Genomic DNA, 22,722 nt, shown 5'->3' with positions numbered 1-22,722 from the left:
CCGTCTGTACATATCAGACTCTCACCGCCTAACACATACGTCTCCCATGGATTTCTACTCCCAAAGTGCATCACTTTGCATTTCTTCGCATTTCCTCAGTAAAGTACATCTATCAGATATTCATCTTGACCTGTTTAATATTGCATTATAGGAATCGTGTCAATGAATATCCTTATGGGCTCCAGGGTGATGGGAAGGGGAGTGATAGATAAAATTGTATTAGCCTCAGACCCTTGGTGGAAACCTGAACCATGAGGGACAAGAATGAAGAAATAATTGTCACTCGCTGTATCATCAGTGGACAGGGAGATAGTTCATTATTTAGAACTAGTCCCTGGATGGGATGGAGGCCCCCCACCCCCCGACAGCAAGACTTTTCACAAGTATAATATTTGGTGTGCCCAGCTAGCTGCTTCACCTTGTCTATCATGTAGGCTTATATGTTATTCAAAATTTGCTTGTGTTTTTTGATTGATATAACAGTAAAAAATACAAATTACAATATGCGTGTCGTGTGTTCAATGCTGTAATTCAGGACAGGACAGGACAGAACTATGGTTGCATTATTTTTATTTATTTATTTATAGCATTTGTATCCCACATTTTCCCACCAATTTGCAGGCTCAATGTGGCTTACATTTGCCGTAATGGTGATTGCCATTTCCGGTTAACAGAATTACAAATGGTATTGCATTAAGGTGCGTACATACATGGTAAAGAATAATACATTATGGTATTGCATATAGGTTTCTGAGTGGTAGATTGGATTGTAACATATGTTAGGTCATCAATTATAGAAAGATTGTTTTCGACATAAGGATTAAAGTGGTATTGCATAAGGTGCGTACATACATGGTAAAGTAGAATACTTTATGGTATTGCATATAAGTTCCTGAGTAATAGATTGGATTGTAACATATGTTGAGTCATCATTTATAGAGAAACATTTTAGACATTAGGATTAAAGTGGTAGTGCTTGTTCATTAATAGCAGTGAGGTTAGTCAGTCAAGTGATAAGAGTTCTGTTCTGTCTAGTTCGTGATCAGTCTTGTTATTTAGAAATTAGGATGGTTGTTTATGGTATGCCTTCTTGAACAGGTCAGTTTTCAATGGCCTTCGGAAGACAGCTAGGTCTTGCATTGTTTTTATGGCTTTCGGTAGTGCGTTCCATAGTTGTGTGCAGATGTGCAACTTGCCCACTGTTGCCCATCCCTCCACCTTGCCCACATTGCAGCTGACAATGAGAGGAAATTGTGAGTTGTGAACAATTTTTGCACCCCTCTATATTTGTGCCCTGTGCAGTTGCACTGTCTGTACAGTCTTTGGCGCAGCACACTGTAACTCACCAGGTACATTTAGGTGATCTGGTAAGAAATGTAATAAATGAATGAATGGCAAAAAGAGTAGTTAATGGAGCCCATGACAGGAGTCTGAGCAACGGGCCTAGCTCATCATGGGGTGAGTCCACAAGCATCAAGAGATTGTATGGCAGCCATTTTTGGCTAGGTAACAATTGCACCTGCCTTCCGTTCCTTCATAGAAGTCAAACACCTTATTCTCACAACATACCAGATAGAGTGGAGTTCTCAACCTAGTCCTCGAGACGTAGCCAGTCAGACTTTCAGGATACCAACCATGAATATGCATGAGACAGATTTGCATACAATTGAGGTAATGCATTCAGATTTATCTTATGCATATTCATTGTAGGTATTCCAAAAGCCTGACTGGCTAGGTGTGTCCTAAAGACTGGGAATGGGTTGAGAACCACTGTAATAAGGGAAAAGGTGTCAACCTCATGAAATAAAGCTTAGATTAACCATAATCACGTTGGGGTTTTTTAATCGTTTTTATCTATGTTTTTTTCTTTTTTTTTGCTTTCATCTTACGTGTTCCACCTTATGTCCTCCTCGTTTTTCAGCACATTTAGTAAGTTTCCAACTAGCCAAAACGGCAGTAAGCTAGCTCTTTAAATGGCCTCGTTCCTGTCTCTTTAAGCCAAATCAGCTGACTTCCTGAACCCCATGCAGTCCACCGAGGTTACACCCAGATCGCAAATCAGTCTATCTTAATGACGTGTCGTCATCATTGCTATGACCGCGGAAGCCGGAAAGTACCCAACCGGTGGGCGACGGGCATGCTTGCTAGTACATTTATGGCAAGGTTCCTTTGGCTCGTCTCAATTGTGTGATTACTGTTGTGCCCTTTGCTCTTCGGTATCGCATAAGGCAGACGGACGCGTTTTCTCCACCACTGGTTCGCTCACTGCCAAATCCAAGAAGCCAAAGCGGCGCTATCGCTCTTTGCCACACGCAAAATGGCTGCGTTCCCCTCTGCCGCTAACCAATGAGCGGCGACCCTGTTGTTGGCCTTTGAAAAGAAACTTCAGCGAAGCGCTGCCCAATCAGAAGCGCGGTCCGGGTCGGGTTCGGTTGCCTCCGATTCGGCTATAGTTAGGTAGGCGCAGCAGAAAGCAGCTGGCCGCGCGGCGGACGGTGACGGGAGCGGCTTTCTCGCGCGTCGGTTCCGAGGGGGCTGAAGACGGTCATGAGGGGGACGCAGGCGGTCAGTGTAGCCCTGTTGCTGGCCCAGGCCGCCCCCAGCAGCCCCTCCGCCGCGGCCGAGGTTCAGGTTAGTAAAGGTGGACCGAGCCTTTCCTGCTCCTGTTTTCACTTTCGCTTATGGGGGGGGTTTATTTTGTGTTTATACGTTGATGTTTTGATGAGGCCGTGTTCTGAAGGGCTCTGGAGCCTTGAACAGGCGGAGCAAATAGCTGTGGAGGAAATCTCTACTTGTACTGCACTTAGTAGAGTCTATCGCGTATTGTCTAGGAGGAAAAACAAACTTAGACCTAACTTGATTTACTTGAACTAAAGTAGGAAAAACGCTGGACGTGTCTATATTCGCGTATACACGCACCAGTGTGCGGGTTCTACTGGTATAATACTTATTGTACTTCTTGCTTTGTTTTCCCTTAATTCTGTTCTTAGTTGAAGTACTTCCACCCCCAAACTACACGCCAGTGACTTCTTTGTTATACTTGTGTGACAGTGCACAGCTGTTCTTTGCTTTGCAGTTCTTTGGTGGCTCAGAAGGTTGAGAGAGCTTGGGAGGGTGTTTTTGAACTAGGAGTAGACTGTTAGCACAGATATTGATTGCAGCGTGCCACACAGAAGTTGCAACATATTATTTAGTCTTAAAGTAACTGGAGGGCGAAAGGGGAGGGCCACTAAAAACTACCAATGATCAGTAGTTGCAGCTCATAAAAATATCTATATTGTTAAAACTTGATATTTTAGTTCAACTCTTTTTAAATGTTTATTTGTAACATCTGTTTTGTGTGATATATTTTTATTGAATTAAAAATTGTTATAAGCAAGTTAAAAGTAATAGTACTTTTAGGAGGATACTGTATTCATAATATACATTTTTAGTATTGGCGATGACCATACACTAAACCTTAGAGCTGTAAAATATTCTAGAACAAAGATTAAGGAGGTAATTCTGCTAATGGTACTTTAAAGGCATTTTTTGTATGTTATTTACCACAACAAGTTATTTACTCCAGGACCTATTTTATGTGTTGCAACAAATAACATGTGTTAATGGAGTTATTGCAGTGCTTTTCTAAATCGGGGCTGCCTTGGATCCAAAAGGGCTGAAGGAGAGTAGACGAATATCTTTTTACACAGGGCCACAACACCCTCCAATGTGTGCCAGAGATGCCCATTCCCATCAATCTGTTGCTTTCTCGAATTCTCCTCCCCCTACCTAGGCTTTTGCTACCTGACTCCTTCTCCCTGACCAAAACCTACTTCTAAAGCAGGAGCAATGCACAATTGCTTTTATCTCTGGGACTATCATTTTTCTGCTTGGATAAGAGATCTGAGGGGGGGGGGGGGGGGGGATATGATTGAGGTCTACAAAATACTAAGTGGTGTAGAATGAGTAAAAGTGAATCAATTTTTCTCTCTTTCAAAAAGTACAAAGACCAGGGGAGACAATGAAATTACATGGAAATGCTTTTAAAACAATGAGTGAAATATTTTTTCACTCAAAGAATAGTTAAGCTCTGGAACTCATTGCCAGTGAATGCGCTAACAGCAGTTTGCGTAGTCTGCTATTAAGACAGACACTGGGAAGCAGCATGGGATTGGTAGCATGGAATGTTGCCACTATTTGGGTTTCTGCCAGGTACTTGTGACCTGACTTGGCACCTGTTGGAAACAGGATACTTGGCTAGATGGACCATTGGTCTGACCCAGTATGGACATTCTTATGTTCCTGCTATTATAGTCTGCTATTGAGATAGACATGGGGGAAGCCACTGCTTACCCTTGGATTATTAGCATGGAATATTGCTGCTATTTGGGTTTCTTGTAAATAGAATACAGGAGTGCACAAAGGGTGGCAAAATATCTTAAAGGGAGCAGCGCTGTAGAATATCTCCTACAGCGCTGTACCTTGGTCGCTGGCTGTTACATATCTATACCTTTTTGATTGGATGCTTTTATCTATTAAGTGTTTAAGCAATAAAACGTCAATAGGCTTTAGAGGCAGATGATAATACAATTGAGAGTGCTCCAGATCTGAAATAGCTGTGCGCTGTAGGAGATCCAGTGGCCTGTTTTTCTTTTGTATGATGCCTTTCTATCATAAGTATTGAAAGTTGCAGCAAGTTTGTTTGTTTATTTAGATTATGCTTACGCCGTTTTCAGTAGTAGCTCAAGGCGAGTTACATTCAGGTACACTGGGTATTTCTCTGTTCCTGGTGGGCTCACAATCTAATTTTGTACCTGAGGCAATGGAGGGTTAAGTAACTTGCCCAAGATCACAAGGAGCAGCAGTGGGATTTGAACGGGGCCACCTCTGGATGTTAAGACTGGTGCTCTAACCACTAGGCTAGTCCTCCACATCTTTAAGATATTTTGCCATGTTTTGTGTACTCCTGTATTCTACTACTTGTTTATGCAATGCTTTCCCCTTTTACTCTTTTTGACTATTTGGGTTTCTGCCAGGTACATTGGCCACTGTTGGAAGCTAGATAGACCATTGGTCTGACCCAGTATGGGTATTCTTCTGACCCCTTACTGTTACCTTCTGATGTAGGGGCAACCTTATTTGGCTGACTGACCCCTAAACATTTCATTAGAGTGCCATTTTGAAAGATGGCAGGCACCAGAGGCAAGTGCAGTTTAGTGTGTGTGTGTGTGTGGGGGGTGGGGGGGTGGGGGAGAGACGACATTTGGAGCAGATCAGAGGAATATCCAGAGCAGCCAAGGGAATGTTTGAGGTGAATCAATGGGGGCCTCCACTGGCTCGCAGGACTCGCATTAAAGAACACTGGGTTATTGTACATTGTAAGTGGCCCTTTGTGTTACAAATTTATATTCGGAACATCAATGAAAGGAATCTGCTTTTCAGCTTTTTCCTCCCATGGGACTTTTTCCCACCAGGAATATCTCTGCTTTAGGAAAGCAGGCAAGTGGATTTTCGTAATCTGTAAACTTTGGCACATTTTTAGTGGTGATTTCAGTCACATTTGATTTCTGGAAGGTCTTAACTAAAAGAGGTTCTGGTACTGATTTCACAGAGCCATTCTGCATCTAGACATGTTAATAAGGAATTTGAAATGTATCAGCAATTTTTTTTTGTGTCTCCAAAAATATCAAGAGAATCAAACATGCAGTCTCTCCCATACTATTCCCCCAACCCCTATTCCTTCATACATACATTGTTGCAACTCTGCAGTATAGCCCATGTTCTGTTTACGTGTACTATCTCTCTACTGTATGCAAATCTCTCATCTTTTCATTATGGGTGTCCTGATAACCTGGCTGCCTAGGTGTGTCCCAAGGACTGGGTTGAGAACCACTGCTCCAAGCTATACATATTTAGATCTTTATGATGAAGGCTTAAGAGGCATTACACTTCTCTTTCACGCTGGTCACTCCTTTCTCTAGACCAGAGGTTCTCAACCCAGTCCTCGGGACACAGTCAGCCAGCTGGGTTTTCTATATTTCCACAAAGAGTAAGTATGAGAGAGGTTTGCACACAAAGTGGAGTGGAGGAGTGGCCTAGTGGTTAGTGGTGGACTTTGGTCTTGAGGAACTGAGTTCGATTCCCACTTCAGGCACAGGCAGCTCCTTGTGACTCTGGGCAACTCACTTAACCCTCCATTGCCCCATGTAAGCCGCATTGAGCCTGCCATGAGTGGGAAAGCGCGGGGTACAAATGTAACCAAAAAAAAAAGTGGCAGGGCATATCCCAAAAAATCTGACTGGTGTATTTGGGATGAGAGCCCCTGCTCTAGACACTTGAGCATGCTTTGGCTTTTACCATTGCCTTATCTACCTGTTTGGCCACCTTAAGATCATTAAATATGGTCACCTCCAGATTCTACTGTTTAATGCATAAAAGATCTTCTCCTGCTCCTTTGTGTGTTTTGGGGTTTTTTTTTTTTTGTAGCCCAAATATGTGACCCTGCACACCACTGATATGTTTCTCCTTGCAGTGAATTCACATTTACTATGATCCTTTGAGGCATATTTTCAAAGCACTTAGCCTTCCAAAGTTCCAGAGGTTTCTATGGAACTTTGGAAGGCTAAGTGCTTTGAAAATATGCCTCTTTGTTTCCTACTCGGCCAGTTTCTAATCCAATAAATTACTTTTGGGGCCCATACTAAGGGTGCTCAGTTTCACTTATGTAGAACCATACCAATGGCCTTGCTGAAATCAAAATAAACCACATCAAGTGCACTCCCCAAATCCAACTTTGGTAACCTAGCCAAAGAAATGGATTATATTGATCTGATAAGAACGTAGTAAAACCATTATGCCTTGGATCCTGCAATCCACTGGATTCCAGAAACTGCACTATCTTCTGTTTCAGCAGCAACACCATTAATTTACTTACTAAGGTCAGACTTACCAGTCTGTAGTTTTCAATTTCCTCCGTTTTTCTTTTTCTAAAGAGGAGCCACATCTGCCTCCCTCCTGTCCTTCAGAGCCACTCTCTAAGGAAGTATTGACAGTGTCAAACAGTGGAGCCACTGGGATTTTTCCAACTTCCCTCAAAAGCCTCAGATGTATCCTCTTCAGCCCTAGTGCTTTGCCTGCTTTTGGTTGTTAGCCACCCATTCATGAATACAGTCAAGTTTTCTCAAAATAGTTTGTCTGTCTTCTGTAGCCCTGCAGTTCAGGTTTTTTTTTTTTTTTAATCAACTTTCACTTATTCCTACCTATTCAATTTTTAAAGTCTCACAGTGCACTTTTGTATTTCCTCATATAACAAATTCTTTTTTATTTTTATTTATTTTGGTTCTTATATAGCCCACATAATCTCAATATCAGTTATTCAGCTCTATGTGGCTTACAACAGTTAAGTAAAAGCAGATACAAATATTGATGTAGAGATCAATCTGTTAATAACTTAGCTAGAGTTCATAGCTTTTACAGAAATACTAGAATTCAATAACCTACTCATTTAAGGAATTTTGCAAAGTCTTTTTTTTTCAGAAATTTTCAGAATATTAATTAACTAGAAATTTGTTTTATTTCAACTGATAAAAATCAATTCCATCATTTAGTGCCTATGTGAGAAATCTTTGCATAATATAGACTTGAAATTGATGTTTTTATAGTTAGGATAATGAAGTATAAGTTATTTTCTGGATTTTACGGATGCTTTTCGAGCCGATAAATCAATTAAATCCAAGTGTATTATTTTGTAAATTAATGTGCAGGTTTTGTAGATTATTCTAGCTTTGATTGGAAGCCAGAATAGTTTGGAAAGTAAGGGAAAAGCTCTGTCAAATTTTGAAGCTCTCAACACAGGTCTTGCAGCTGTGTTTAAGGTAGTTTGCATTTTTTGATTAAAGATTAATTGCCTAGGTAATATGCATTACAGTAGTCTAGTTGTGATAGGACCATTTGGATGGGAAAAAGGATCTAACGTCCATAATGATCTGAAGGTCTTGGATACCATGGTGTTAACTTAGTCTTCTCCTGTTAATTGTTGATCTATAACAATTCAGAGAATTTTCAGAAATGTTTCCAGTGGGTAGATTACTTGGTTGATGGTGAAGCTAAACTGGGTTGGGAAGTTATTGGGATTATGGATTATAAGAAATGTGTTTTTCTCCCTATTTAGTTTTAGGTGGAGAGAGGATTTCCAGTTCTCCATTAGGTTTAAGGTGGTCTGAATTATGTCTAGGGTATCTTATAACTGAATATTGGAAGGTATGTAGATGGTCACGTCATCTGCATAAATAAAAGACTATAATCACTGGGCTTCCAGGAGACAGCCTAAAAATTCCATCATTATGTTAGAGGATGGGAGATGTACGAGAACCTTGGGGCATTCCACAATCTGAGAACCAAGCAGAGGAAGTGGATCCAGATATTTTGACTTGTATGTTCTAGATTTGAGAACGTTTCCACATATTCCTGTCTTATTGAGAAATGTAGATATTTTATGATCTACCACGTCAAAAGCACTGGACGTATCGAATTGTAATAGGATAATTTTTCTTCCTGTTCTTAGTAATCGTCTGAATTTGGATGATGATGTGACGAGCACTGTTTTGGTGCTGTAATTAGGTCTGAAGCCTGATTGGGTGTAATAGCAAGGAAAAGTCTGACAGTCCATTAATTGTTTAGCTATTAGATTTTCCTTGACCTTTATGAACAGGGGTACAGAGAGGCCACTGGTCTGTAATTTGTCACATCATTCCATTTCCCCAGTGGATTTTTTTGGAATAAGAGTTAGAATTCTTTCTCCATAAGTAAGGAACCATTCAGTAGCATTGAACACATATATTTATGGAAAATATTGATGCAAAAGTCTGGAGCATTTGATAGGATATAGCTGGGGCATGTGTTTATGTGCAATAATTATATTTAAAAAGTCTTGTCCTGATGTTTTACTGTTTTTAGGTTTGTTTTTTTCTTTCCTTTCTTTGGCATATTTGCTCTCCTGAATACTTTTCCCATCTGCTTTTAGCTTTTCCAAATAGGCAACTAATCTTCCAAGAAACCTCAAGCTAGACATGATGTTATTGTGCAATGTATTTGCTACATTTCCCAATTATTCTCTGGAAGCCATGATTCTGTGCACATTGCTGAGTTTATCATTGTTTTTACAGTTAAATTCATGTTGATGGTAGTACTTCTCATTGTCCAAAACAGAAACTTTCAGTTTAAAGCCATAGGTTGTTGGGCAAAACTCACTAGTTTAACATGTAAATTTAAATGGTGTACCCGCACATATGTGCAAGACTTTCATGTAGGCAGGGATGAAAAATATTTTGAAAACTTGGAGCCAGGGAAGATCAGTTTTTGCTTTGATCTAATTGTATGTACTTAATTTTTTTTTCTCCTGCTGACTATTTACTTTCATTTGCTTCAGCTAGTCCAGTGGTGCCCAAACCTGGTCCTGGAGGCATCCCTGCCAGTCAGGTTTTTAGGATATCCACAATGAATATTCATGAGAGATTTGCATGCACTGCCTCCACTGCATGCAAATATTCACCTGCTGGTAGATGGTCACAACCCACAAGTCTTTGGATTCATCTGCTGTAACCAAATAAAATGATTAGGTAGGACATAATTTTCTGTTTCATTTGCCAAATCAATCGAGAACCCATACATGGAAGCCAAAGCAGGCAAGGGTTCTCAGTCTGACAGATTCAGAAAGCTAACAGTTAGTATGTTGTAGCCCACTTGGAAGGTAGTTTCCCTTGGTGAATATAATTCTCACTTCTGGGTTAGTGACCATGAAATTTTGTCTATACCAGGTTTGGCTTTTTGGGAGTGAATCAGAAATCCAAAACATAAGACTGCCTTCAGCCCCATATAATGAGGGTTAAGTCATAAGAACACAAGTGTAGCCATACTGGGTCAGACCAATCTAACCCAGTATCCCGTTTCCAAACAGTGGCCAAACCAGGTAAAAAGTACCTGGCAGAAACCCAGTTATTAGCAACATTCCATGCTACCAATCCCGGGGCAAGCAGCTGCCTCCCCATGTCTCTCAATAGCAAATTATGGACTTTCCTCCAGGAACTTGTCCAAACCTTTTTTAAACCCGACTACATTAACCGCTGTTACCACATCCTCTGGCAAAGAGTTCCAGAGCCTAACTATTAATTGAGTGAAAAAGTATTTTCTCCCTATTTGGGAGGAAATACCCTTCCTTGAGTTTCCCCTAGTCTTTATATTTTTGGAACAAGTGAAAAAATTGATTTACTTCTACTCATTCTACACCACTCATGATTTTGTAGACCTCAATCATCTCCCCTCATCTGTCTCTTTTCCAAGCTGAAGAGCCCTAACCTCTTTAGCCTTTCCTCTTACACAAGAGTTCCAACCCCTTTATCATTTTGGTCACTCTTCTTTGAACCTTTTCTAAGTCCGCTATGTCTTCTTTGAGGTTTGGCAACCAGAACTGAACCCAATACTCAAGATGAGGTAGCACCATGGAGCTATACAGAAGCATTATAATATTTTCAGTCTTATTCACCATCTCTTTCCTAAGTCATCTTTGAGTACTACTACTACTATTTAGCATTTCTATAGTGCTACAAGGCATATGCAGCGCTGCACAAACATAGAAGAAAGACCAGTCCCTGCTCAAAGAGCTTACAATCTAATAGACAAAAAATAAAGTAAGCAAATCAATTAATGTGAACGGAAGGAAGAGAGGAGGGTAGGTGGAGGCGAGTGGTTACAAGTGATTACTAGTCAAAAGCAATGTTAAAGAGGTGGGCTTTCAGTCTAGATTTAAAGGTGGCCAAGGATGGGCAAGACGTAGGGGCTCAGGAAGTTTATTCCAGGCGTAGGGTGCAGCGAGACAGAAGGCGCGAAGTCTGGAGTTGGCAGTAGTGGAGAAGGGAACAGATAAGAAGGATTTATCCATGAAGCGGAGTGCACGGGAAGGGGTGTAGGGAAGGACGAGTGTGGAGAGATACTGGGGAGCAGCAGAGTGAGTACATTTATAGGTTAGTAGAAGAAGTTTGAACAGGATGCGAAAACTGATAGGGAGCCAGTGAAGGGTCTTGAGGAGAGGGGTAGTATGAGTAAAGCGACCCTGGCAGAAGATGAGACGGGCAGCAGAGTTTTGAACCGACTGGAGAGGGGAGAGGTGACTAAGTGGGAGGCCAGCAAGAAGCAGATTGCAGTAGTCTAAACGAGAGGTGACAAGGGTGTGGATGAGGGTTTTGGTAGAGTGCTCGGAAAGAAAGGGGCGGATTTTATGGATGTTGTAAAGAAAGAAACGACAGGTCTTGGCAATCTGCTGGATATGAGCAGAGGAGAAGAGAGAAGAGTCAAAGATGACCCCAAGGTTTCGAGCTGAGGAGACAGGGAGAATGAGAGAGCCATCAACAGAAATAGAAAACGGGGGGAGCGGGGAGGTGGGTTTGGGGGGGGAAAATGAGAAGCTCGGTTTTGGTCATATTTAATTTCAGGTGGCGTTGAGACATCCAGACAGCAATGTCAGACAAGCACGCTGAAACTTTGGTTTGGATGCAAGGTGAGATATCAGGGGTAGAAAGGCAGATTTGGGAGTCATCAGCATAGAGATGGTAGGAAAAACCATGGGATGAGATTAATGAACCAAGGGAAGAAGTGTTTTGGGTTTGTTTTTTTTCTTCCCCTCTGGCAGCATCTGCTGGCAGGGGAACATAACCCACTCATCTGGACTGGTCCAGTGGGATATAAAGAAAAGAAATTGAACAGGTACATCCAAACTTTCCTTTTCGGATTTGGTGTTCTTTCTACATGCATAATGAATACAGATGAATTATTTTATCTTCTTCCTCTGGATCTGGTGATTTTAGTGAGTGACCTTACCACACTTGTGAGTGGAGGTAGCAGAATTAGTGTCATCTTCAGGTTCACAGCTCCTGTATCTTCCTCCTGCTAGGCTACTCTGGTAGCTATAGTGTTCTGACTGCTTTCCTCAAACTAATCCCATTTATCAATGTTTACTCTGCCTTTCTTAGCATCCCTACCTGATGTTTCTGATTAGGACTGTAATGAGTATTCTTATTCGATTCAGCCCCGAATACATCATTTATATTCAGTCAAATAATGATTTAAATTTGATTACAATTAATATGGGGGACTACTGTGCTAAATCCTACTGAAATGATCTCTGATTTCACATTGCTTCCTCTGTTAAAGCTCAGTGCTCATTGTAAATCACCTAGATATGCTAGTTAGTCATGGCAGTATATGAAAAATATTTTTTTGTTCGTATATCTTTATTGAAATTTTTAGTTACAAACAAGTAAACAAGAAACAGAACAATCCTCATGATGCAATGAACAATAAAAAGTATGTCACTAAAGCTTAGAAGGCACATTTGATAGAATCAAAAGAGAAAAAGCAACACGTATAATGGTTAAATATTTACATCGGACCAATTGTCAGGAGGAGCAAAACTTAGCTTGATATGTTTTGTGTGAGATTTTGTATGTTCAGTCATTAGATTCATATTTGAATATTAGACATAAATTATTCCACCAGAAGAAACACATCATTCACTTTGGAATTATCTTTCCATTCTGCCATAATGGTTTCTAATGCAGTCACTAACAAAATATCCAACGGTCTTGCTTCATCCTCATTCGAATTGTGAGAAAAACCCAAAGATCGTGGCTATGAATTTTCTTACTCGAAGGACCCTGTTTACTAAACCGAAATAGCATTTTTAGCGCGCACTAAATGCTAGTTGCCTATATGTTCCTATGGGCGACTTAGCGTTTAGCGTGTGCATTAGAAACACTAACACACACTTGGCGCTGCTTGGTAAACGGGGCCCTAAAGGTTAAAGGCGTACAGAACCCCATCAAGAGAAAAAAATTAGTATTTCAGACATTTTAACCCTGCAATTGTATTCCTGCAAGAATCGCATCTGTGTACACAGGAGGCAGTTAAGATTAAGTAGGAATGGCTAAAGGACTTTTTTTTGTTTTTTCTCACCAGTGTATGGCAGGAAGAATCAGTGCTTTTTTTGTAGAAAAAAAGGTGCCGGTACCCATTATGGGCGGGGTCACCACATATGGCTCCACCCCTATGATAGCCACACCCACATTAACCACACCCCTATACCAGCCATGGCGCATATAAACAGACATCATTGAAAATATTATAGTACTATAGGAGAAAAAAATAACGTGATTTTTTTCATTATAAATAATCTCTGTAAGCTCTTACAGCTCAAGTATACCCAGTGCAAAATAAGACAGCCAATGTAAATTCTCAAATTGGACATATTACAAACACTAAAATGAAAATAAAATGATTTTTTTTCTACCTTTGTTGTCTGGTGACTGTTTTTCTTTCCATATTGGTCCCAGTCTGTGATTCTCCTTTCCTTTGTTTTCGCTTAACTCTTCTGTGCCATTGTCATTTTTGTCTCCTTTTTCTTTGCTTTCTTCAATATTTTCAGGCTCTCTCTGTCCAGATTTAATTCATTCTTACTATCCATTCTTTAATTTCCTTCATCTAACCTGTGGCTTTTCATCTTTCCTCACCCTTGTTCTCCCCATGCCACTTCCTCTTATTCTCCAGTCTTTCTCTATTCCCCTTTCCTCCAGCGCTCTGCTTTCTCTCCCCATCCCTCCAGTGTCTCCTCTATTTCTTTCTGCATTCTTCCATCCGCATCTTCCCTCTTTCTCTCGGCCCATCTTTCCGTTTTCCCTCTCCTCCCCATCCTTCCATCTGTTTTCCCCCTCTCTCTCCATCTGTTTTCCCTCTCTCTTTCCCATCCTTCCATCTGTTTTCCCTCTCTCTTCCCCATCCTTCCATCTGTTTTTCCCTCTCTCCTCAATCCTTCCATCTGTGTTTTTCCCTCTCTCTCCCCATCCTTCCATCTTTTTTTCCCCTCTCTCCCCATCCTTCCCTCTGTTTTTCCCTCTCTCTTCCCCATCCTTCCATCTGTTTTCCCTCTCTCTCCCCAATCCTTCCTCTGTTTGTTCCCTCTTTCCTCTCTCTCCCCAATCCTTCCCTCTGTTGGTTTCCCTCTTTCTCTCTCTCCCCAATCCTTTCCTCTGTTGGTTTCCCTCTCTCTTTCTGTCTCTCCCCAATCCTTCCCTCTGTTGGTTTCCCTCTCTCTTTCTGTCTCTCCCCAATCCTTCCCTCTGTTGGTTTCCCTCTTTCTCTCTCCCCCCAATCCTTCCCTCTGTTGGTTTCCCTCTCTCTTTCTCTCTCTCCCCAATCCTTCCCTCTGTTGGTTCCCTCTCTCTTTCTCTCTCTCCCCAATCCTTCACCCTCTGTTGGTTTCCCTCTCTCTTTCTCTCTCTCCCCAATCCTTCCCTCTGTTGGTTTCCCTCTTTCTCTCTCTCCCCCAATCCTTCCCTCTGTGTTTTACTCTCTCTCCCCAATCCTTCCCTCTGTTGGTTCTCTCTCTCACCCAATCCTTCCCTCTGTTGGTTTCCCTCTCTCATCCCCAATCCTTCCCTCTGTTGGTTTCCCCTCCTTTCTCTCTCTCCCCAATCCTTCCCTCTGTTGGTTTCCCTCTTTCTTTCTCTCTCTCTCCCCAATCCTTCCCTCTGTTGTTTCCCTCTTCTCTCTCCCCCAATCCTTCCCTCTGTTGGTTTCCTCTTTCTCTCTCTCCCCAATCCTTCCCTCTGTTGGTTTCCCTCTTTCTCTCTCTCCCCAATCCTTCCCTCTGTTGGTTTCCCTCTTCTCTCTCTCCCCAATCCTTCCTCTGTTGGTTTCCCTCTTTCTCTCCCAATCCTTCCTTCTGTTGTTTCCCTCTTTCTGTCTCTCCCCAATCCTTCCCTCTGTTGTTTTCCCTCTTCTCTCTCCCCCCAATCCTTCCCTCTGTTGGTTTCCCTCTCTCTTTCTCTCTCTCCCCAATCCTTCCCTCTGTTGGTTTCCCTCTTTCTCTCTCTCCCAATCCTTCCCTCTGTTGTTTCCCTCTCTCTCCCCAATCCTTCCCTCTGTTGGTTTCCCTCTTTCTCTCTCTCCCCAATCCTTCCCTCTGTTGGTTTCCCTCTTTTCTCTCTCCCAATCCTTCCTCTGTTGTTTCCCTCTCTCTTTCTCTCTCCCCAATCCTTCCCTCTGTTGGTTTCCATCTCTCTCTCCCCAATCCTTCCCTCTGTTGGTTTCCCTCTCTCTTTCTCTCTCCCCAATCCTTCCCTCTGTTGGTTTCCCTCTTTCTCTCTCCCCAATCCTTCCCTCTGTTGTTTCCCTCTTTCTCTCTCCCCAATCCTTCCCTCTGTTGGTTTCCCTCTCTCTTCTCTCTCTCCCCCAATCCTTCCCTCTGTTGTTTTCCCTCTTTCTCTCTCTCCCAATCCTTCCCTCTGTTGGTTTCCCTCTTTCTCTCTCTCCCCAATCCTTCCCCTGTTGGTTTCCCTCTCTTTCTCTCTCTCCCCCAATCCTTCCCTCTGTTGGTTTCCCTCTCTCTCTCTCTCCCCAATCCTTCCCTCTGTTGTTTTCCCTCTTTCTCTCTCTCCCCAATCCTTCCCTCTGTTGGTTTCCCTCTTCTCTCTCTCCCCCAATCCTTCCCTCTGTTGGTTTCCCTCTTTCTCTCTCTCCCCAATCCTTCCCTCTGTTGGTTTCCCTCTTCTCTCTCTCCCCCCATCCTTCCCTCTGTTGTTTTCCCTCTTTCTCTCTCTCCCCCAATCCTTCCCTCTGTTGGTTTCCCTCTCTCTTTCTCTCTCTCCCCATCCTTCCCTCTGTTGGTTTCCCTCTTTCTCTCTCTCCCCAATCCTTCCCTCTGTTGGTTTCCCCTCTTCTCTCTCTCCCCAATCCTTCCCTCTGTTGGTTTCCCTCTTTCTCTCTCCCCAATCCTTCCCTCTGTTGGTTTCCCTCTTTCTCTCTCTCTCTCCCCAATCCTTCCCTCTGTTGGTTTCCCTCTTTCTCTCTCCCCCAATCCTTCCCTCTGTTGTTTCCCTCTTTCTCTCTCTCCCCAATCCTTCCTCTGTTGGTTTCCCCTCTTTTCTCTCTCCCCAATCCTTCCCTCTGTTGGTTTCCCTCTTTCTCTCTCTCCCCAATCCTTCCCTCTGTTGTTTCCCTCTTTCTCTCTCCCCCAATCCTTCCCTCTGTTGGTTTCCCTCTTTCTCTCTCCCCCAATCCTTCCCTCTGTTGGTTTCCCTCTTTCTCTCTCTCCCCAATCCTTCCTCTGTTGTTTCCCTCTTTCTCCTCCCCAATCCTTCCCTCTGTTGGTTTCCCTCTTTCTCTCTCTCCCCAATCCTTCCCTCTGTTGGTTTCCTCTCTCTCTCTCTCTCCCCAATCCTTCCTCTGTTGGTTTCCCTCTCTCTCTCTCTCCCCCAATCCTTCCCTCTGTTGGTTTCCCTCTTTCTCTCTCTCCCAATCCTTCCCTCTGTTGGTTTCCCTCTTTCTCTCTCTCCCCAATCCTTCCCTCTGTTGGTTTCCCTCTCTCTTTCCTCTCTCCCCCAATCCTTCCCTCTGTTGGTTTCCCTCTTTCTCTCTCTCCCCAATCCTTCCTTCTGTTGTTTCCCTCTTCTCTCTCTCCCCAATCCTTCCCTTCTGTGGTTCCCTCTTTCTCTCTCCCCCCAATCCTTCCCTCTGTTGGTTTCCCTCTTTCTCTCTCTCCCCCATCCTTCCCTCTGTTGGTTTCCCTCTTCTCTCTCTCCCCAATCCTTCCCTCTGTTGGTTTCCCTCTTTCTCTCTCCTCCCAATCTTCCATCTGTTGGTTCCCTCTCCTTTCTCTCTCTCCCCAATCCATTCCCTCTGTGGTTTTCCCTCTCTCTTTCTCTCTCTCCCCAATCCTTCCCTCTGTTGGTTTCCCTCTCTCTTCTCTCTCTCACCCAATCCTTCCCACTGTTGGTTTTCCCTCTCTCTTTCTCTCTCTCCCCCCAATCCCTTCCCTCTGTTGGTTTACCCTCTCTCTTTCTCTCTCTCCCCAATCCTTCCCTCTGTTGGTTTTCCCTCTCCTCTTCTCTCTCTCCCCCAATCCTTCCCTCTGTTGGTTTCCCCTCTCTCTTTCCTCTCTCTCCCCAATCCTTCCCTCTGTTGGTTTCCTCTCTCTTTCTCTCTCTCCCCAATCCTTCCCTCTGTTGGTTTCCCTCTCTCTTTCTCTCTCTCCCCAATCCTTCCCTCTGTTGGTTTCCTCTCTCTTTCTCTCTCTCCCCAATCCTTCCTCTGTTGGTTTCCCTCTCTCTTTCTCTCTCTCCCCAATCCTTCCCTCTGTTGGTTTCCCTCTCTCTTCTCTCTCTCCCCCCTCCTTCCCTCTGTTGGTTTTCCTCTCTCTTTCTCTCTCTCCCCAATCCTTCCCTCTGTTGGTTTCCCTCTCTCTTTCTCCTCTCTCCCCAATCCTTCCCTCTGGTTGGTTTCCCTCTTTCTCTCTCTCCCCAATCCTTCCCTCTGTGGTTTCCCTTTTCTCTCTCCCCAATCCTTCACTCTGTTGGTTTCCCTCTTCTCTCTCTCTCCCCAATCCTTCCCTCTGTTGGTTTTCCCTCTCTCTTCTCTCTCTCCCCAATCCTTCCCTCTGTTGGTTCCCTCTTCTGTCTCTTCCCCAATCCTTCCCTCTGTTGTTTTCCCTCTTTCTCTCTACCCCAATCCTTCCTCTGTTGGTTTTCCCTCTCTCTCTCTCTCTCCCCAATCCTTCCCTCTGTTGGTTTCCCTCTTTCTCTCTCTCCCCAATCCTTCCCTCTGTTGGTTTCCTCTTTTCTCTCCCCCAATCCTTCCCTCTGTTGGTTTCCTCTTCTCTCTCCCCCATCCTTCCCTCTGTTGGTTTCCCTCTTTCTCTCTCTCCCCAATCCTTCCCTTCTGTTGGTTTCCCTCTTTCTCTCTCTCCCCCAATCCTTCCCTCTGTTGGTTTCCCTCTTTCTCTCTCTCCCCAATTCCTTCCCTCTGTTGGTTTCCCTCTTTCTCTCTCTCCCCAATCCTTCCCTCTGTTGGTTTCCCTCTTTCTCTCTCTCCCCAATCCTTCCCTCTGTGGTTTCCCTCTTTCTCTCTCCCCCCAATACTTCCCTCTGTTGGTTTCCCTCTTTCTCTCTCCCCAATCCTTCCCTTCTGTTGTTTTCCCTCTTTCTCTCTCTCCCCAATCCTTCCCTCTGTTGTTTTCCCTCTTTCTCTCTCCCCCAATCCTTCCTCTGTTGGTTTCCCTCTTTCTCTCTCCCCCAATCCTTCCCTCTGTGGTTTCCCTCTTTCTCTCTCCCCCCAATCCTTCCCTCTGTTGGTTTCCCTCTTTTCTCTCTCCCCCCAATCCTTCCCTCTGTTGGTTTCCCTCTTTCTCTCTCTCCCCCAATCCCTTCCCTCTGTTGTTTTCCCTCTTTCTCTCTCCCCCAATCCTTCCCTCTGTTGGTTTCCCTCTTTCTCTCTCTCCCCAATCCTTCCCTCTGTTGTGTTTCCCTCTCTCTCTCTCTCCCCCAATCCTTCCCTCTGTTGGTTTCCCTCTCTCTTTCTCTCTCTCACCAATCCTTCCCTCTGTTGGTTTCCGCTCTCTTCTCTCTCTCACCAATCCTTCCCTTTGTTGTTTCCCTCTCTCCTTTCTCTCTCTCCCCAATCCTTCCTCTGTTGGTTTCCTCTATCTCTCTCTCCCCCTAATCCTTCCCTCTGTTGGTTTCCCTCTCTCTTTCTCTCTCTCCCAATCCTTCCCTCTGTTGGTTTCCCTCTTTCTCTCTCCCCCCAATCCTTCCCTCTGTTGGTTTCCCTCTTTCTCTCTCTCCCCAATCCTTCCCTCTGTTGGTTTCCCTCTCCCTGCCAAGTTTACCGCGAACGGCGCGAAGTCGCGACACACGCGGCACCAGCCCTTATTTCCGGCCGCTGCTGCTTCTCCTGTTGAGCAGCAGCGGCCGCTACACAAAGAAAAAGAAGATTTAAAAAAAAATTCAAACCTGGCTGAAACGCGGCACCCCAGCACTATAGACAGCCATTAGGCATTGGCTGTTGCCCCGCAGCCGCAGCCGCTCCTCCTCTTGCCTCTACGTCACTGCCCCTGGAGGAAGACCCCGGAGGAGCGCAGTGATGTAGAGGCAAGAGGAGGAGCAGCTGCGGGGCAACAGCCAATGCCTAATGGCCTGTCTGCAATGCCGGGGTGCCGCGTTTCAGCCAGGTTTGAATTTTTTTTTTAAATCTTTTTCTTTGTGTAGCGGCCGCTGCTGCTCAACAAGAGAAGCAGCAGCGGCCGGAAATGGGGGCTGGCACTGCGACTGCGTGCGGGACATGGACTCACTGGGCGGGGGGGGGGGGGGGGGGAGCAAAAAAAAAAAGGTGCCGGTACGCCGTACCGTTGCGTACCGGCACAAAAAAAGCACTGGGAAGAATGGAGTTATAATACTCCTTGCCAAACACTTGACTTATTCCGTTATATTTCATACATATGAGAGAGTCTCTGGGTTCTAGTAAAAATCAAATATGACACTCGTACTGTTTCTCTCTTAGATGTGTATGTGCCCAATATAGACAATCCTTTATTTTTTCAGGATTTAAACACACCATTGGCATTAGCGGGTTCAGACGGTCATAATGAAGGGCAACATGAACTTACCTTTGGCTAAGGTTTTGGATAGAAGATCTTCTAGTAAACCAGAAATTTTAAAATCCACTTCTGCACGGCATCATCTGTCTTAATGGAACTTGATAGATTCATGGCATATAATACATCCAACTGATCTTGACTTTACTTTTTAGTCATCATCACATAACTCCTATGCTCTGATTATATATTTGTTTCCCAATCTCTGCTCCTTTAATATGGTAAAATAATTTATAGAACCAATCGTGATATTGGATCATGCATGTCTCGATTTGTTTTACTTTCAAGTGCTTGGAGATTCAATACTGGGCTATTAAGATGTGGGTTTTTGTACATCTCTACTAGGTCTGAGGAATATTTTTCTATGAATGAAGCAGATGGCATGGAATACCATATTGTTTGGGATGCATATAAAGTGTATATCCACAGGGAAATAATCAAGTACACATTTCACAAACATACAATACAGAAGAACTCTCTACCCTAGAAAGATAGTGTCTTGAACTGTTCTTTCCATTACGTCCAAATAAATGGGTTGTGACCATCCGCCAGCAGGTGGAGGTAGAGAACTCGTGAATTGTGCCGCATAAGCTCCTGCGCTTAGCAACCAGTCCAGTATTCTCTATCGGATCAGGCGACCCTCAGGGGGAGGAATGCTGGCTTCGGCCTAACCCCTGCTAAGCCTTTTCTTGGCTGAGAGGTGCCCAGCTCTACCACCGGCTGCCTTTCAGGTGCTGTGGAGGACTTACAGCTCATCTTGATCCACTTCAATCTGGCTTTCACCCCCTTCATTCAACTGAAACAGCACTTGCTATAGTCTCCAATGATCTGTTCCTGGGCAGATCCAAAGGTCTCTATTCTATCCTCATCCTTCTCGATCTGCCTGCTGCTTTTGACACTGTTGATCACAGCCTACTCCTTGAAACGCTGTCCTCACTTGGATTTCAGGGCTCTATTCTTTCCTGGTTTTCTTCTTCTCTCCCAACGTACCTTTAGTGTATACTCTAGTGGATCTGCCTCTACTTCTATCCCACTGTCAGTTGGTGTACCTCAGGGATCTGTCCTGGGACCTCTTCTTTTCTCCATGTTTACTTCTTCCCTTGGTACTCTGATCTACCTCTCCACACCAGAAATCTGAACTGGGCAAGTTACTTAGCCCTCCATTGCCCCATGTAAGCCGCATTGAGCCTGCCATGAGTGGGAAAGCGCGGGGTACAAATGTAACAAAAAAAATCCAGGCCAAAGTATGAGCCTGCCTGTCTGACATTGTTGCCTGGATGTCTCAGCGCCATCTGAAACTAAACATGACCAAGACTAAGCTTCTTATCTTTCCCCCTAAACCAACCTCTCCTCTTCTTCCATTCTCTATTTCTGTGGATAACACTCATCCCTTCCTGTCTCATCAGCTCTGTAACCTTGGGTCATCTTCGACTCCTCCCTCTCCTTCTCTGCACATATTTAGCATAATGCTAAAACCAGTCGTTTCTTTCTCTATAATATCACCAAAATTCGCCCTTTCCTTTCTGAGCACACTACCAGAACCCTCATCCATATTCTTATCACCTCTCGCTTAGACTATTGCAACTTGCTTCTCACAGGTTTCCCACTTAGCCATCTCTCTCCTCTTCAATCTGTTCAGAATTCTGCTGCATGACTAATATTCCTCCAGTGTCGTTATGCTCATATTAATATTCCCTTACCTCTTGTTTGTCCTAATTAGATTTTAAGCTCTGTCGAGCAAGGACTGTCTCTTCATGTTCAAGTGTACAGCGCTACGTACATCTAGTAGCGCCTTAGAAATGATTAGTAGTAGTATCGGTGTGCTGTGGTGACTTCTGTGTGGCCTCCTGTCCTGCTTGTAAGTTTAGTTGAGTTTGGGTTGAGAATATCCTGTGCCTCATTTGTAATCTGGTTCCATTATTTCTAAGGCATGAGTTTTGTTTGTTTTTTCTATCTAGAGGCTGGAGGTTTTTGTTTGTTTCTCTGCAAGTCACTCTTTCACTGCTTTATCAAATACTGGCTTGGTTGCTAAGCATTGGAGCTTATAGGCACAGCTCATTAAAGTTCTCTTTTCTCTACCTGCTGGTGGATGGTCACAATCCATTTGTCTGAGCTGATCCTTTGGGACTAAAGGAAAGAAAGTTATCAGGTGATGAACTACAAAAATTGAAATTCCAATATAATCGTGTTTTGAATTCCAGAGCAGGAATTCTCATATCTTCTGAACAATCGTCTTTTTGGGAATGAATAGAGCTGGAAAGGCTTTAGCCAATTATTTGAGGGCCAAAAGAAAATCCTCTTATTTCTGCTATCCATGTTGGGACTTATGTATAGTCTGATCCACATACTATGGCTAATTGTATTCTTGGATTTCTATTCTAAGTTTTACACATCACAAAAGCGACCCTCAGATCAGCAAATTACAAATTTTCTGCAACCTTTATGTAATCTGCATTGTCGCCAAAATTGGTTGAATCCTTGAATATTCCACTTTAATGGTAGAAATTTCTAAGGCAATTAAATTTATTTGAAAAACATCAAAAACTATAAAATATATTCGTATTCGGCTGAATAATAAAATATGCTATTTGGTACAACTCTAGTTCTGACTATTGTGAACATTTCCTTTTTTTAAAGTTAGGACTCTCCCACGGTGATTGATGGTGGTTATCTTTGACAGATATGAGTGAATCAAAAGTGTAGTGAATGAAGCACAGCAGAAAGAAGCACTGGGCCTCGAATTGATGTGAAGGAGTATCATTTATTGAAAGGCCCAACATGGGCTGTGTTCCAGCAGTATTCCTGTATTAGGGGTCAGTTAGTCAGGTATTGGAGCAGTAGTAACATAGAGGGGCATAATCGAACGGCGCCGGCCAAATCGATGGCTGGCCATATTTGGGACCGGCTCCGTAAGCAGGCGGAGCCAAGCGTATTTTTGAAATCCAAGTGAGGACAGCGTATCAAGGAGTAGGCTGTGATCGCTCACCGGGTTTATATGAGATGGCTGGCTTCGTTTTTCAGCCATAATGGAAACCGGGCCCAGCCATCTCAAACCCGGCAAAATGCAAGGCATTTGAGCGTGGGAGGAGCCATCATTTGTAGTGCACTGGCCCCCCTCACATGCTAGGACACCAACCGGGCACCCTAGAGGGGCACTTAAAAAAATTAACAAAACAAAAATAGCTTCCAGGTGCATAGTACCCTTACCTTGTGTGCTGTGCCCCCCCCCCCCAATCCCCCCCAAAACCCACTCGCCACAACTCTAC

General features: G+C 43.7%; 1 protein-coding gene across 1 annotated transcript in view; it reads left to right on the top strand.

The window, feature by feature from the left end:
• Positions 1–2,117: 2,117 nt before the first annotated feature.
• Positions 2,118–22,722, top strand: part of WBP1L (WW domain binding protein 1 like) — a 118,613-nt gene continuing 98,008 nt past the window's right edge. Inside the window, exon 1 of the mRNA XM_030202823.1 lies at positions 2,118–2,631. Coding sequence (XP_030058683.1) covers positions 2,548–2,631 — 84 coding nt within the window. The 5' untranslated portion in view covers positions 2,118–2,547. The remainder of the gene's footprint in view (positions 2,632–22,722) is intronic.

This window comes from Microcaecilia unicolor, chromosome 5 (assembly GCF_901765095.1).
Source record: "Microcaecilia unicolor chromosome 5, aMicUni1.1, whole genome shotgun sequence".
NCBI classification, from domain to species: Eukaryota; Metazoa; Chordata; class Amphibia; order Gymnophiona; family Siphonopidae; genus Microcaecilia; species Microcaecilia unicolor.
This window is presented reverse-complemented; position numbering and strand designations above follow the sequence as displayed.